Source organism: Cervus elaphus, chromosome X (assembly GCF_910594005.1).
Source record: "Cervus elaphus chromosome X, mCerEla1.1, whole genome shotgun sequence".
NCBI classification, from domain to species: domain Eukaryota; kingdom Metazoa; phylum Chordata; class Mammalia; order Artiodactyla; family Cervidae; genus Cervus; species Cervus elaphus.
Genome location: NC_057848.1, coordinates 110,942,958 through 110,958,778, shown reverse-complemented (window position 1 = coordinate 110,958,778; position 15,821 = coordinate 110,942,958). Strand labels below are relative to the sequence as shown.

Here is a 15,821-nt window from a genome sequence, read left to right as displayed (position 1 = left end):
TTTTCTGTGCTGTTTTTGAAGGGGGGAGGAAGGGGAGTTCTGTCTCAGATGAGTGCAAGGCTATAAGAATAATCCTTTATGACCTTTTGCTTAAAATATTAATCATCTAGGCAAACATGGGGAGGGTAGATGTATACTATGGTCAAAGTGGTTGAAAATCCCGTGCTTTTGGTGGTACACAGAAGTAATGAGGATGGGAGGAAAGCTGCTGCTTTGAAAGAGAATGGGCTAGAGGAATTGGGGTACCTTCACCAAACTGGGAGGGGGCTTAAAATTGGTTATTTCTTTCTGAGCAGGTGCTGGTATGTAAGAGGCTTGAAATTGGCATGGTGAATCTAAAACAAGTCTCAGCAGTGGTTAGCTGACCTCACCCAGGTTCTGAGCCCTACTCTGCCTGATAACTTTTTTCTTAAGCCTCAGAGCTGAAATGTTCCTGAGTTCTTTCCTATTGGCTGGGAAGACCAATTGAAGTTCCCTTGCCCATGTTAGGAGGTGTACGCCTCCTGAACTAAAGATAGAAACAGCTGGCCCTTCCAGGCAGCTAAAAGCCTCCAGACTAAGAGGTGTTCCCCACTCGGCAGCCAGACTCCTTGAAATACCCTTTCAGTAATTTTACCAACGCCTCCATGTCTCTACTCTGCCATAACAAAGGCTGTGGGCAGCATTTTGACCCCCAAACCAACCTTCCTGGTGAGTAATCCTGACCTTGCCAGGAGCTCTGTGGGTGCTAAGGGAGTTGTCAGCTGTAGGCAGTCCGTTAAAGGAACAGAAATTTAGTGTGTACCTGTCTTAGTTTAATTGGTCTGCATGTTCTTCAGTCTTTACTGATATTCTTTTTTTTATATACCATATGAAAAGATTGTAAGGATATAAACCTGGAAAAGTAAGAATTCCTTTCCTTCCTTGATCTTGTTACTGGTATCCACAGATTCCTGTTGCCATCACCCTGGGGTCCCAATCTTCCATGACGCACTTAAGGTGAGGAATAGGCAAGGGGGGAATAGCAAGAGCATTTTGCAAAAGAAACAGCCAGGAATCTAAGCTGAGCTGGGTCTCTTGTTATCAGGGTTGGTCCTGCTGCCGGAAGCGAACTGTAGATTTCTCTGAGTTCCTAAACATCAAGGTAAATTCTTTACTTTCGGGGATTCTGCCCCTAATAGAAGGATTCCGTCCCTAATCTTCTTTCCGTATCTATACTAGGGCTGTACTGTGGGACCACACTGTGCTGAGAAGCTCCCTGAGGTCCCTCAACCTGAGGGCCCTGGTACAAGCAGTTCACTTCAGGAGCAAAGACCTCCGAATGTGATTCCAAAGTCAGCAGAGACTTTGCGTCGGGAGAGGCCCAAGTAAAGAGGAGGTCCCTGGGTTTTTCGTACATTCATGGAGCTTCCTAGGAGTGATTAATGGGTCATTGAGGTTTGGGAACTAGAGACTAGAGATAGGAGGAGACCCAAGTGTCAGGGCTTGGTGTATATTTTGTACCTTAGGGGAAATTTGTGTCCAGAAATAATGTCCTTTGCTTTTAAGATGGTATGGGGTGATGGGGTAGGTATTTTGAATCAACAGAGTAACTATAGCCTCTCACAAATACATACTTAGTTATAATATAAGGGTGATTGTTGAATGAATTGGGTTTCTTTCTTTTTGGAAAAGAGTTTTATATATTAAGAAAAGAATGTAGTAGTATTGGCAGCCAGGAGGCTGCCGAGAAGAATGAATAAATTTTGTGGAAATAATATGAGCAACAGAAGAAAGTCTATAGTTAATTAGATGAAGAAAAGGGAATAATGCAGCTGTATAGAAAAATATGGATTTAGAGCAACTGAGTAGATTGGCAAGAGAAGCCCTGGGGAATTCCCCAGGGTTCAAGGATTTGGCATATCCACAGAGAAGAAAATTGGCAATGGGATTGCTATCCATCTTCTCTAACTCTGCCCTACTTTCACCAGACTTCTTCAATTCTATTACCACTGGTGGGAAGGTTGGCACTGTTGGTCATAGTTAGTGGGTCCGGACTAAATCACCCCACCCATACCCCCTAGGTCAGAGTTGCCTCCAAAGTTGCTTCCACTAAATATATCCCAAGCCCTGGAAATGGCACTGGAACAGAAGGAATTAGACCAAGAACCTGGAGCAGGTAAGTGGGTCCTTAGTAGGACAGGTTTCACAGGCTGGAATTTAGTGAAAGTGGCAGTTGGGTGGAAGAAATGAATAGGGTTCCTGACTCTTGTTTTCTTTGTCCAGGAGTTGACAGTAGCCTGATCCGGATTGGAGCCAGCTGCCAGAACCCAGGATGTGATGCTGTGAGTGAGAGTTTGTGGAGGACTCAAGCATGTGTTTGAGAGACGTGATGCCTGAGGGATGGCTGGGTATAGATGTGAGGCTGCATACATTTTTAAATGATCTGATTCTTTTCCTGATTCTCCTTTATCTGTCTTAGGTATACCAAGGCCTAGAGAGTGATGCTACTCCATGTACCTACCACCCTGGAGCACCTCAATTCCATGAGGGGTGATGGAGGGGACTGGGTGGGCTGTGAGACAGGATTTTCCCAATGTTGACCTTAAGATGGAGTGCTTGTGGGGAGGGGAAAGGAGATGAAGTGAATTCTATTCCTACCTCAGGGTGAAATCTTGGAGCTGTTGTGGCATCCAGACCCTGGATTTTGGGGCGTTCCTGGCACAGCCAGGATGCAGAGTTGGTAGACATGATTGGGGAAAGCAGGTAAGTCCCGACTTTACTGAACTCTTGATTAGAACCCAGTTCCCAAATAATTTCTCCTCCCTGTACCTCATGGCCAAGCTCTATCTTCTCCCTTTTGCATGGACCAAATGAGATTTCTGCTCCCAGCGGTTTTGCAATATGAGGTCATGTTAATCTTTCTGACACTCTCTGTTTCTTTTCCACATACACCATGAGAACGCCCCTTGGGATAAGAGTTCATTCTTACCATCCACATTTCACATCTTTTTAGCTGCCAGCATCTTGCCGTCATGATTGGCATCAGACAGATTCCTTAGTAGTGGTGACTGTATATGGCCAGATTCCACTTCCTGCATTCAACTGGGTGAAGGCCAGTCAAACTGAGGTGAGGAATGTCTGATGCTGGATGGGAGGCCAGTGAATTGGGTGATATTATCATCTTACAGGCTGAGTCGTCATACGCAGTTAACATGTAGGCTCCATAGTCCTCTGGTAGAGCTGTAAGGTCAGGGTTATCTGACTGGCCTGTGGATGTAGGGAATACACCACTGGCCTGCTTCTGTGTCATAATAACGTGTTCTGACCTGGGATTGTTCCTACCCTGTAATTCTTTTCTCTCAGCTTCATGTCCACATTGTCTTTGATGGTAACCGTGTGTTCCAAGCACAGATGAAGCTCTGGGGGGTAAGTGAAGAGAAAGGGGCACAAGAGGGGGAGGCAGATGGGGTAAAAAGAAGGGCCGGACTGGAATGAATAGAGGGTGTCTTGAGGGACAAAGTTGTAGTGGGAAAGTGGAGGTTTTCTCTTCATTTGCTTTGATATTCTCTCTCTCTCTCCCTCTTCTCCCTATTTTCTCCCCTTCCCCCCAACTCCCTTTCTTTCCTCTTTCTCTCTCTCCCTTACTTAATCCTTCCCTATATTTTCCCCCATCTTGCATTTTTTATTTTTCTCCCTGTCATTCACCACCACCCTGCCCTGACCCCAATCCCTTTGGTTTCCTCATTTTCTCTTCTGTGTTCCTCTATCTTTCCCTCCTCCTCAGGTCATAGACGTGGAGCAGAGCTCTGTCTCCTTGATGCCATCTCGGGTTGAAATTTCCCTGGTCAAGGCTGACCCAGGATCCTGGGCCCAGCTGGAGCACCCCGATGCACTGGCTGAGAAGGCTAAGGCAGAGGTTGGGTTAGAGATGGATGAGGAAGAGTCTGAGGATTCAGATGATAACTTGAGCTGGACAGAGGAGGAGGAAGAGGAGGAAGCAATGGGGGAATAGTGACACCAGACAGTCAAGTGTCTAGATAGGACCTCAGTGACTCCCTTAGGATTTCAGAGACCAGGGTATGGTTGGCCATGGAGTGTCGCTGAGCAGCAGGAGGCAGAAGGAGGGGAGAACAAAAGTGTCCAAACCATGCTGTTTTTTCCCTTAAATAAATCTTGTATTCTGCAGTTTCACATAGTGTCGTTCTCTCACCTCACTATCTAAGATTGCATTCATTCCCTCCAGCTTCTGTGTATGTGTGTAACGCACATGTGTGAATACAAGCACATGCAATCAATTCTTCACAACCACCAAGTATTTACTGAGTACTTACTACGTGCCCAGTTACATGTTAGGTGGTTTACAGGTATCTGAGAAGCAGTAGACTTATTCATTTCTCTTAGGAAAATTGTAGTGTGGTTGACAAGTCAAGGCTAATCCACATGAGATAATAATAAATATTATCAAGTAGTTTAACTGAGTGCTAAATTGTGCAGTACAATTTTAAAAGCTATAGGAGTTGAGAGAATGGAGTGATTAATGTGGACTGTAGTAGAAAGGGAAAACACCATGGAACAAGTACATTTTTTACAACTTTAATTAAATATAGTACACATCCTATACAATTTACCCAGGTGTAAGTGTAAAATTCAGGGTTTTTTTTAGTATACTCAGAGTTGTGCAGCCACAATCAATTTTATTTTTATTTTTTGGCCACACTGCAGCATGTGGGATCTTAGTTCCCCAACTAGAGATCGAACCCATGCGTCTGCAGTAGAGCACAGAGTGTTAACCACTGGACCACCAGGGAAGTCCCGACCACAATCAGTTTTAAAAGTTTTTGCCATTCCCAAAAGAAACCCTATACCCATTAGCAGTCACTCCCAATTTCCCCCCAAACTGATAGCCCTAGGCAACCACTGATCTACTCTCTGCCTCTATGGATTTACCTATTCTGGATATTTCATACAATATGTGGTTTTTTGTGACAGACTTCTTTCACTTAGGATAATGTTTTCAAGGTTCATCCATGTTCATACAACATGATGCTCATCCGACATCAGTACTTTGTTCCTTTTAATGACCAAATGATATTTCATTGTGTGGATATAACACTTGTTTATCTCTTCATCACTTGAGGTATATTTGGATTGTTTCTACTTTTTGGCTATTATGAGTAATGCTCCTGTAATAATGCTCCCATGAGCATTCATGTTCAAGTTTTTATGTGGACCTATGTTTTCATTTCTCTTAGATATATATCAAGTATAATTGGAGTGTAATTTCTGGGTCAGATGATAACTTTTAACCTTTTGAGGAATTGCCAGACTGTTTTCCAAAGAGGCTGCACCATTTTATATTCCCATCAGCTGTGTATGAGGGTTCCAATTCTCTACATCCTAGATGGCACTTGTTACCTGTCTTTTAAATTACAGCCATCCTAGTGGGTGTGAAGTAGAATATCACTGTGGTTTTAATTTGCTTTTTCCTGATGGCTAATGATGCTGAGCATCTTTACATGTGCTTGTTGACCATTTTTGTATCTTATTTGGAGAAATGTCTAAACCAAACCTTTGCCCATTTGTTAATAGGGTTGTTTGTCTTTTTAGTGACGTTTTTAAAAAATATGTTCTAGAGACAAATCTCTTGTCAGAAACATGATTTATAAATATTTTCTCCCATTCCCTGTGTTGTCTTTCTACTTCCTTGGTGTCTTTTGATACACGAAAGTTGTAAATTCTTAGGAATTCTAATTTATCCATCTTTCCTTTGGTTGCTTATGTTTTTGATGTCATATCCTAGAAACCATTGCCTAATACATGGTCATAAAAATTCATTCCTGTGTTTTCTAAGAGTTTTATAGTTTCAGCTCTTTCATTTTGGTCTTTGATCCATCTTTTTAAAAATACTTATTTATTTGGCTGCACTTGGGATCTTCATTGTGTTATGTGGGATCTTCCATTGCAGCACACGAACTCTGGTTATGGCACGTGGGCTCCAGAGCACAGGGACTTCAGTAGTTGTGGCACATGGGCTTAGTTGCTCCACGCCATGTGGGATCTTAGTTCCCCCACTAGGGATCAAACCTGTGTCCCCTGCATTGCCAGGTGAATTCTTAAAAGTTTTTGTATGTGGTATGAGGTAGGGGTCCAACTTTATATTTTTACCTATAGCTATCCAGTTGTCCCAGCACTGTTTGTGGGAAAGACTATTCTGTCCCCACTGAATTGACCTGGCACCCTAGTTGAAAATCAATTAACCATAAATGTGAGGGTTAAGAGATATATTTTGAGTGGAAGTTTGAAGAATAAGAAATTTGGATGGCTATGGAAGAGTTGGGAGAGCCAGGCTTGGGTAGGAAGGTGTTCTATTTTACTTTTTATGTTTTATTATAAACTCCAAAAGCAATACATTGTCGTTGTAAAAGACAATGCAGAAATGTGTAGAGTAAGAAGTAAGAATTCTTTGGATTCTCTCCAAACTTAGTTCTTTTGTGGTTTGTAGCCACTGCTAACATATCAGAGGATTTTTTTTTGGCCACTTGGCATGCAGGATCTTAGTTCCTTGACCAGGGATCCAACCTGTGCCCCCTGGAGTGAAACCATGGTGCCCTAACCACTGGACCACCAGGTAATTCCCTCAGAAGGTTTAAATGAGGGAACAAAAGAGTCAAGTGAAGTGTGGCTAGATTGGGAAGAGCCTAAAATTCTAGAGCAAGGATTTTGAATATGATTTTAAAAGAGAGTTAAAAAGGCATTATAGCCATTTTCTTTTTAAAAAATTTTATTCTATTTATTTGGTTGCACTGGGTCCTTGTTGCGGCATGCAGGATTTCTTTAGCTGCTGCATGCAGGGTTTCTCTAGTTGCAGCGAGCGGTGGCTACTCTTTATGGCAGTGCACCAACTTCTCGTGGTGGCTTCTCTTGTTGTGGAGCACAGGCCCTAGGTGCATATGGCCTCAGTTGTTGTGGTGCACAGTCTTAGTTGCCCCATAGCATATGAAATCTTACCAGACCAGGGATCAAACCTGTGTCCCCTGCATTGGCAGCTGGATTTTTATCCACTGTACCACCAGGGAAGTTCAGCCTTTTCTTTTTAAATGTAGATTATTGGTTTTTTTTTTTTTTTTGGCTGCACCTCACGGCTTGTGGGATCTTAGTTCCCTGACCAGGGATTGAACCCAGAACCATGGCAGTGAAAGCACTAACCACTGGACCATCAGGGAATTCCCTTAAATGTAGATCTTAATTAGAGGAGTGATATCTCTTTTTTTGAGTCTCTCTTAAATCAGATTTACTCCTTCAACAGCGTGGCCAAGAATCTGGGATTTCAGATTCTTAGAAACATCAAACTAGGAAGCTTACCAAACCTCAGGTGATCTCAAGTATTTTTCATAGCACCCTTTTATCTCAGTTCAGATTCAAGGAACATAACGTTTCATTAGTAGCTAGGAGCAAGATGGGGGTGGGAGAATGGACATGGGCAGCAAAGGTGAGGGATTGCAGCATTGTGGCTGAGGATTTGGAAACTGAGGCAAGATTAGGGGATGTTAGAGAATGCATCAGGAAAGTTTCCTCTACCTTGCAGGAAAGTTTGAGCACAGATAAAGGGGTTTCCTGGACCTCCAGGTTATTCAATAATTCTGGCTTAGCTCTCTGCTCTCATTCAAGTGCAAATTAAGTTTTCCCCTTGAACTGAATCCTTCAGATCCTTTCTAACTAGGTGGCATGTGGGATCTTAGTTATCCAACCAGGGATCAAACCTGTGCCTCCTGCTGTGGAAGCTTGGAGTCTTAACCACTCAACCACCAGGGAAGTTCACTTTTTTTTTTTGGAAGTTTACTTTTTAAAAAAAAAAAGTTCTTTTAAAATAATTTTATTTATTTTTGTCTGCGCTGGGTCTTTGTTGCTATTCATGGGCTTTCTCTAGTTGTGGCAAGTGGAGGCTACTCTTCATTGCAGTATGTGGGCTTCTCATTGAGGTGGCTTCTTTTGTTGTACAGGCTCTAGGCACTTGGGCTTCAGTAGTTGTAGCACGTGGTCTCAGTAGCTGTGGCTCACGGGCTGTAGAACTCAGGCTCAGTGTTTGTGGTGCACAGGCTTAGTTGCTCTGAGGCATGTAGAATCTTCCTGGAGCAGGGATCGAAGCCTGCGTTGGCAGGCAAATTCTTATCCACTTGCGCCACCAGGGAAATCCCAGAAGTTTGTTGTTGTTCAGTTGCTGTCGGGTCCGACTCTTTGTGACCCTATGGACTGTAGCACGCCAGGCTTCCCTGTCCTTCACTATCTCCCAGAGTTTGCTCAAACTCATGTCCATTGAGTCTGTGATGCTCTCTAATCATCTTATCTCCCGGCAGTCTTGATTCCACCTTGTGATTCATCCAACCCGGCATTTTGAATACTCTGCATGTAAGTTAAGTACTCTGCATTTCGGTACTCTGCATGTAAGTTAAACAGAGTGACAGTATACAGCCTTGTCATATTCCTTTCTCACTTTTGAACCAGTCAGTTGTTCCATGTCCAGTTCTAACTGTTGCTTCTTGACCCGTGTATAAGTTTCTCAGGAAACAGGTTAAGTGGTCTAATATTCCCATCTAAGGATTTTCCATGGTTTGTTGTGATCCACACAGTCAAAGGCTTTGGCATAGTCAACGAAGCAAAAGTAGATGTTTTTCTGGAATTCTCTTGCTTTCTCTGTGATCCAGCAAATGCTGGCAATTTGATCTCTGGTTCCTCTGCCTTTTCTATATCCAGCTTGAACGTCTGGAAGTTCTTGGTTCACGTACTGCTAAAGCCTAGCTTGAAGGAATTTGAGCATCACTTTCCTAGCATGTAAAATGAGCTCAAAGGTTTAAATTTTTTTTTTAAAGTAGGAACACTTTATTATTATTTATTTATTTATTTTGGTTGCACTGGGTCTTTGTTTCTGTGAATGGACTTTCTCTAGGTTGCAGCAAGCAGGAACTACTCTTTATTGCAGTGCTTGGGCTTCTCATTGTGGTGGCTTCTCTTGTTGTGAAGCCCAGGCTCTAGGGGGTACAGGTTTCAGTAGTTGTGGCTCGTGGGCTTAGAAGTTGTGGTGCACAGGCTTAGTTGCTCTGCAGCATGTGGAATCTTCCTGGAGCAGGGATCAAACCCATGTCCTCTGTATCAGCATATGGATTCTTATCCACTGAGCCACCAGGGAAGTCCAAAAGTTTACTTTTAATGTCATTTTTCTGTGGGTGAAACATCAAAAGGGGCTTTAGAGGATGTATTTTTTTAAATTTAGAGATGTAAAATATATATAGAAGAGTATATAAAGTACACTAATCTTAAATGTACAACTTTTTTCTATCTTATCAAAATCAGGGGACCAGCAACTACTCAGAATTCCTGGAGAGGATGGAGGTGAGGAATCAAAAATTTCAAGTAACCCTTGTATATAAACTTTATATATAAAGCTTAAAATTTACAGCATTAATAAGGTAGTATAGTAGATCCTTTTACATAGCCCCAAACCCAAAATATGAGTTTCAAGCAGGTGTGTAACATTATTAACCACCACCACCACAATAACCATAGCTACCATTTCTGATACAAACTAACCTGCCAACCATTATACTAAGTGCTTTGCATGTATTATCTCATTTAATCATCTACTTCCCACCATCACATCTACATATTTATTCATAATAGCACACTCTCCCTGCCTCCTTTTATAGTTCTCATTTCTTTCCACTGTGCTTTGTATCGTATTCCCTCACACCTCTCTAGAAACCTTACACTATTATTTATCCTCTCTCTCCCCTGTTTGTTCAGCCTTTTCCTCTCTTTGGATATTTTTGTTGACATTTAAACATGTGCAAGTCTCCCCAGTCTTACAAAAACAATTTCCCTTGACTTCATATTCCTCTCCAGCTACTATTAATTCCTTTCTCTCCTTTGTAACCAAACTTCTTAAAATAACTACTCTTTTTCCATTTCCTTCTTCCTAGTCCATTCACAACACACTTCAATATGTCTTCTAACTCCCTCAATCTGGGGTGATAAGGTTACCATTGGCCGGGCCACCAAGTCACTAAATCCAATGGATACTTTAGTCCCCATCTTACTTGAACTCTCAAGCAAAATTTGACATTAATGATGGTTTCTTTCTTGAAGTACATTTCATACATTGGCTTCTATGACCCATCACTCCTCTTGGTTGTCTTCCTACTTCTCTGGCCATTTCTTTCAGTCTCTTACAGGCTCCTCCTCTTCTTACTGGCCATTCAATGATGAAGTTCCTCAGGACTCAGTCCTAGGCTCGGTCTCTTCATTGTTGTTGTTCAGTTGCTAAGTTGTGTCCAACTCTTTGTGACTCCATGGACTATAGCACGCCAGGCTCCTCTGTTCTCCACCATCTCCTGGAGTTTGTTTAAATTCATCTCCATTGAGTCGGTGATGCTATCTAACCATCTCAACTTCTGCTGCCCCCTTCTCCTTTTACCTTGAATCTTTTCCAACATCAGGATCTTTTCCAATGAGTTGGCTCTTTGCATCAGGTGGCCAAAGTTTTGGAGCTTTAGCATCAGTCCTTCCAATGAATATTCAGAGTTGATTTCCTTTAGAATTGACTGATTTGATCTCCTTGCAGCCCAAGGGACTCTCAAGAGTCTTCTTCAGCACCACAATTCGAAAACAATCAATTCTTGGCGTTCAGCCTCCTTTATGTTCCAACTCCCACATCTGTATAAGACTAATGGAAAAGCCATGACTTTGACTATATGAATCTTTGCCCATAAAGTGATGTCTCTTCTTTTTAATATACTATCTAGGTCTCTTCATATATTGACATACATAACTCTCTTCTAGACACTCTCAATTATGCCCATGACTTCAAATACCACGCACATGCAAATGACTCATGCATTTTTCTCTATAGGCCATATCTTTTCTTTGAGGTCTAGATCTGTGTGTTATAATAATAGTAGCTAATGCAGATTTAGATCAGTGTCTGACATACAGTGAAAAGTGAAAGTGAAGTCGCTCAGTTGTGTCTGACTCTTTGCAACCCCATGGACTATAGCCTGCCAGGCTCCTCTGTCCATGGGATTCTCCAGGCAAGAATACTGGAGTGGGTTGCCATTTCCTTCTCCAGGGGATCTTCCCAACCCAGGGATCGAACCCGGGTCTCCCGCATCACAGGCAGATGCTTCATCCTCTGAGCCACCAGGGAAGCTCAAAGTACCTATTATTAGTACCACTACTATTCTTCTTTCTTTTCACCAAAAGCTTTTACCTTGGCCTATTGGGAAGGCCGAGGTGTTTCTTTTTTTTTTCCCTTGGAGAAGAGGGACACATTTGCAATGTCCAATTTTATAATGTTTCAGTAAGGAGTCCAATTTTATAATGTTTCAGTAAGAAAATAGGATTCTTTTAGCTGCACCTCGTGACTTGTAGGATCTTAGTTGTCCAACTAGGGATTGAACCTGGACTCCTAAGCATGGACTACCAGGGAATTCCCAGAAAATAGAATTTTTCTTGACAGTTAGGTTTTGCTAGTCTATAAGGTGATAACATATTTACCATACAGTTGCATCAACTTCAGCATTATGTATGATTGTATTCACCTCCTGAGGGAGTAAACATCATATATAGAATGCCACTGTGTAGGGCACTTCTACCCACATTATTTTACTTAATCCCCACACCTGATCCCTGAGGGTTATTATCCCCGGTTTTTATAGATAAGGAAATCAAAGCTCAGAGAAGGACATAGCTTGCTTGAGGTCACATGGCTACTGATTAAAACCTCAGTCATGGTTCAAGAGTCATCTGAGAATATCCAAATATCTAAAATCCAATGAAAATCTTAGAAGAGGAGCTTGATATCACACCCCTCTAGCCTAACAGAGTCCCTTTGATAAGCCTCTCTGGGAACCAGCAAGGCACTTGGTTGTTCAGTAATATCTCACATTGATATAATGCTTTCCTAAACTAGGGATCCCCAGCCTTTGGGATCTAATGTCTAATGATCTGAGGTAGAGCTGATGTAATAATAATAGAAATAAAGTGCACAATAAATGTAATGTGTTTGAATAATCCTGAAACCATCCCCATACCCCCTGGTCCATGGAAAAATTGTCTTCCACGAAACCAGTCCCTCATGCCAAAAAGGTTGGGGACCAGTGTCCCAAACAACTTTTCACCTCTGATCACCTCATCTCTAACCTAAGTGGGACCCTTAGGTACTTTACCTGTCACTTCATCTGGATCAGTAATTCTCTCTCAGTTACACCAGATTCGGTGTTACTGATTCTGGGACCCCTGTTCACTGTCCCCTCTCTCTCTGCTCCCGAAGTCCCAGAACACTGCTACAGGGAGAACCAAGCAGGCCAGTATAAATTCTTGCTGTCCAGTTTCAACTTGACCCTTGCAGCTGCTCAGCAACCCTTTTATTTGTCTCATACATTCCCTGGCACTGTCCCCACAGAGGCTGTTCCAGACCTTCCTCTTCTCATGTTCCAGCTCCTCCTGTTCCACTCCTTCAGATTAGTACACACACTTTCATCAGATGCTTGATAATTCAATAACATTTTAAAAAGCATTTTAATGGAGAATGTAAAACATGTACAAAAGTAGACTGAATACTGTAATGAATCCCTTACTAAACACTCAGCTTCAACTTGTCTCAACTCTTGGGCACTCTCATTTCATCTGTTTCTTCTGTCCTATAATATTTTGCAGCAAATTCCAGATATGATGTCATTCCATACCTAAATATTTCATTATGTATCTTTAAAGGTAAGGATTCTTTTTTAAAAATCATAATTGTAGTATCATTAGCACACATAAAATAAACAAGAAGTATTTCCTTAATATCATTAAATATCAAGTCAGCATTTAAATTTCCAATAGTTTCATAAACGTCAAAAGAATTTTACGGCTTTTTTGGTTTGAATCAGTATCTAAATGAGATCGCACATTGTGACTGAATATATATTATATGTCACTTTTTTCCTTGCAACTTTTTGTTGAGGAAGTTGGATTGTTTTTCAGTAGAATTTCATAGTATGGGTTTTGCCAATTCCACCTCTGTTGTATAGGTTCTCTGTTGTATACATTGGTAAGATCTGTAATGTCTGTACAATGCATATTCTATATTCATTGTCCTATTTTCAGTGGTGTGGGGAAATTGTCTACGTGACCAAAGAAATGGAAGGTGTCTGGCCTAGAGAGTGACTCAGGAAGAAGCTAGGACCTCTTTAGCAGGAATGAAACAGATGGCTCAATAAATAGTAACAGAGGTCCAGGCAAGATAAGATGGGTAAGGGGCCATGCAGTGTCAGATTTCTACTCTGCTGGTATGTGGAGCAGGACAGTCAGGGAAGCAATGATCAGGCTGAAGTCAGAACTAGAAAAGGAGAGGTAGCTCTTGAGGCAGCAGCTGGGATTATTTCTCAGGGGATTACTCTTCTTGCTATACCCTGTTTTCTAAATATATCTTATTCATTTCCACTTCTGTGCCTTTGCCCCGGATGTTTCCTCTGCTTGGAATAGCATCTCCTTTCTCTCTACCCATCCAAATTCTACTTACCTTTAATGACCAGTGCAAGTTCCCTCTTCTCTGTACGTTAGCTTGTAGAGTCATAAAATATCTCTGAAAGGATAAACAAGAGATCAAGAACATTGATTGCTGTCCTGGGAAGGAAACTGGATGGCTAGAGGACAAGGCTGGAAGGGAGAAAGATATTACTGATTTGCTGCAGGAGGGACAGTTAATCTGATGAAAGTGTTTAATATGAAATCTGTAGAAGTAGAAGGAGGGAGATTGGAGTTTATAATTTGAGGAGAAAGAGGAAGGTCTGAAACAGCCTCTGTGGGGAGAGTGCCAGGGAACATATGAGACAAATAAAAGGGTTGCTGAGCAGCTGCAAGGGCCAAGTTGAAATTGGACAGCATGAATTTATATTGCTCTGCTTGGTTCTCCCTCTAGCAGTGTTCTGGGACTCTGGGAGCAGAAAGAGAGAGAGAGAGAACAGTAGAGGCAGGGGTCCTAGAGAGTAACACTGAATCTGGCGTAATTGGGAGATAATTACTGATCTGGATAAAGTGACAGGTAAAGTACCAGGGGGGTCCCACTTAGGTTAGGGATGAGGTGATCAGAGATGAAAAGTGATTTGGAAAAGTGTTGTATCAATATGAGACATCACTGATCAACTAAGGGCCTCGTTGGTTCGCACATAGGCTTGTCAAAGGGATGCTGCTAGACTAGAGTAGTGTGATTATCTTCTAAAATCGTCTTCTAAAATCCCAGTTGGGTTCTTAGATTTTAGATATTCTTAGACGACTCTTGGACAACTCTTAGCAATGACTGAAGTTTAAACATGTGGCAGTCATCACTGAAACTAGAACTTCTGCAAGATACATGATGGGAAGAGTAATTAAAAAAAACTTTATTGAGCCTTTACTATGATCTAAGTACTGTAATAAAATATGTGCATGTGTACATGCACACTTTATCTGTTATTTCTCTTTGTATATATTATATATACATATATCTCAAATGAGAATATATATTCTCTTTACTTCTCACAATAGTGTATAAAAAGCATTATTATTATTTTTTAATAGATGATGAAACGGCTTCAGGGAGGTTGCATAATTTTCTCTAAGTCACACATCTATCAAGTGTCAGAACTGGGACTCAAATCAAGGTTTGAGTACAAAGCCTGTGGTCTTTTGTTTCTAACACTACTTTCCAGCAAATACCTCCATCCATTAAATCAGTGTTATTTTGCCAATGACATCCATTATTAAAACTTAGATTCATTCTCACCAAAAAGAATTATAGACTGAATTGAAAGCTTTTGGTGAGTAAGAAGTTAATTGACTAGGGTGGAAGAAAGATTCTTAGAGACAGTGAAACCAATTGAAGATAGTTGCAGTAGTCCATGAAAGAAAGATGAGACCTCAAACTAAGTGGATGTGGTAGTAAGAATGGAGGAGAGAATAATGTATTTAAGAGATATGTCTTAGTCGATTCATGCTGCTATAACAAAGTACCATGGATTAGGTGGTTTATAAACAAATAAATTTATTTCTTACAGTTCTGGAGGCTGGAAGTGTGAGATCAGGGTACCAACATAGTCACGTTCTGGTGAGGGACCTCTACCAGGTAGAGAGGAAAGAGAGAAAGCAAGCTCTCTCATGACTTTTATAAGGGCACTAATCCCATTCATGATCTCTTCTAATCCTAGTTACCTCCCCAAAGCCCCATCTCCTAATACCATCACATTGGAGGGTAGGACTTTAATGTATGAATTTTAGAGGATACAAACACTGAGTCCACAACATCAGAAGGAGTGAAAGTAATATGGCCATTGCTAGTCTCTGTGTTCCTTAAACTTAATGCAACTCACTCCTTCCTCCATGCCTCTGTACTACCTATTTCCCCTACCTGGAAGTCTTTCTCCAGGTCTTTGAATAGGTGATTCTTTCTTAACATTCACAGCTCAACTATCACCACTCATGATAGGGAAACAATTCATCATCTCAAAAATTAATAAATAAAGGGAGATAATCAACTATTTATCCTGCCTTTCCTGGATGAACTGGGTAGATGAAGGGACAAGTCTTTTTCCAAAGCCATTCCAATTAATAAAAAGAAATAAAATTAGAATATCACTGTTTTGCAATCCTTGATAAATAAGGAGCAAAGATAGTAGACATTATGTCTATCCTATAGTCATATGAAAGGGATGGAATCCGAGTTTGATCTAGTCTTTGGATCCTGGTGCCAATTTGCAGGAAATACATAGAAACCACATAATGCCTATGCAATTAGCAAAATGCAGAGTGAGAAGCTTCACAGGTCAAATTTGAGTTCTTCCACTAAA

General features: G+C 41.4%; 1 protein-coding gene across 8 annotated transcripts in view; it reads left to right on the top strand.

Moving 5' to 3' along the window:
- Positions 1 to 290: 290 nt before the first annotated feature.
- Positions 291 to 15,821, top strand: part of ITGB1BP2 (integrin subunit beta 1 binding protein 2) — a 39,539-nt gene continuing 24,008 nt past the window's right edge. For 2 of the 8 annotated variants that reach the window (XR_006340119.1, XM_043897806.1), the window contains exons 1-11: positions 291 to 690; positions 929 to 978; positions 1,067 to 1,123; positions 1,201 to 1,346; positions 2,043 to 2,137; positions 2,245 to 2,303; positions 2,441 to 2,511; positions 2,625 to 2,724; positions 2,975 to 3,088; positions 3,325 to 3,387; positions 9,310 to 9,348. Coding sequence is in view for 7 of the 8 variants with exons in the window: in XM_043897806.1 (XP_043753741.1) it covers positions 627 to 690; positions 929 to 978; positions 1,067 to 1,123; positions 1,201 to 1,346; positions 2,043 to 2,137; positions 2,245 to 2,303; positions 2,441 to 2,511; positions 2,625 to 2,724; positions 2,975 to 3,088; positions 3,325 to 3,387; positions 9,310 to 9,348 (858 nt within the window). In the remaining variant the exon portion in view is untranslated. Of the gene's footprint in view, positions 691 to 928; positions 979 to 1,066; positions 1,124 to 1,200; positions 1,358 to 2,042; positions 2,138 to 2,244; positions 2,304 to 2,440; positions 2,512 to 2,624; positions 2,725 to 2,974; positions 3,089 to 3,324; positions 3,388 to 3,745; positions 4,153 to 9,309; positions 9,349 to 12,669; positions 12,727 to 15,821 lie in introns of those variants that run through there. The other 6 variants (XM_043897808.1, XM_043897805.1, XM_043897807.1 and 3 more) reach the window with 6 other exon arrangements.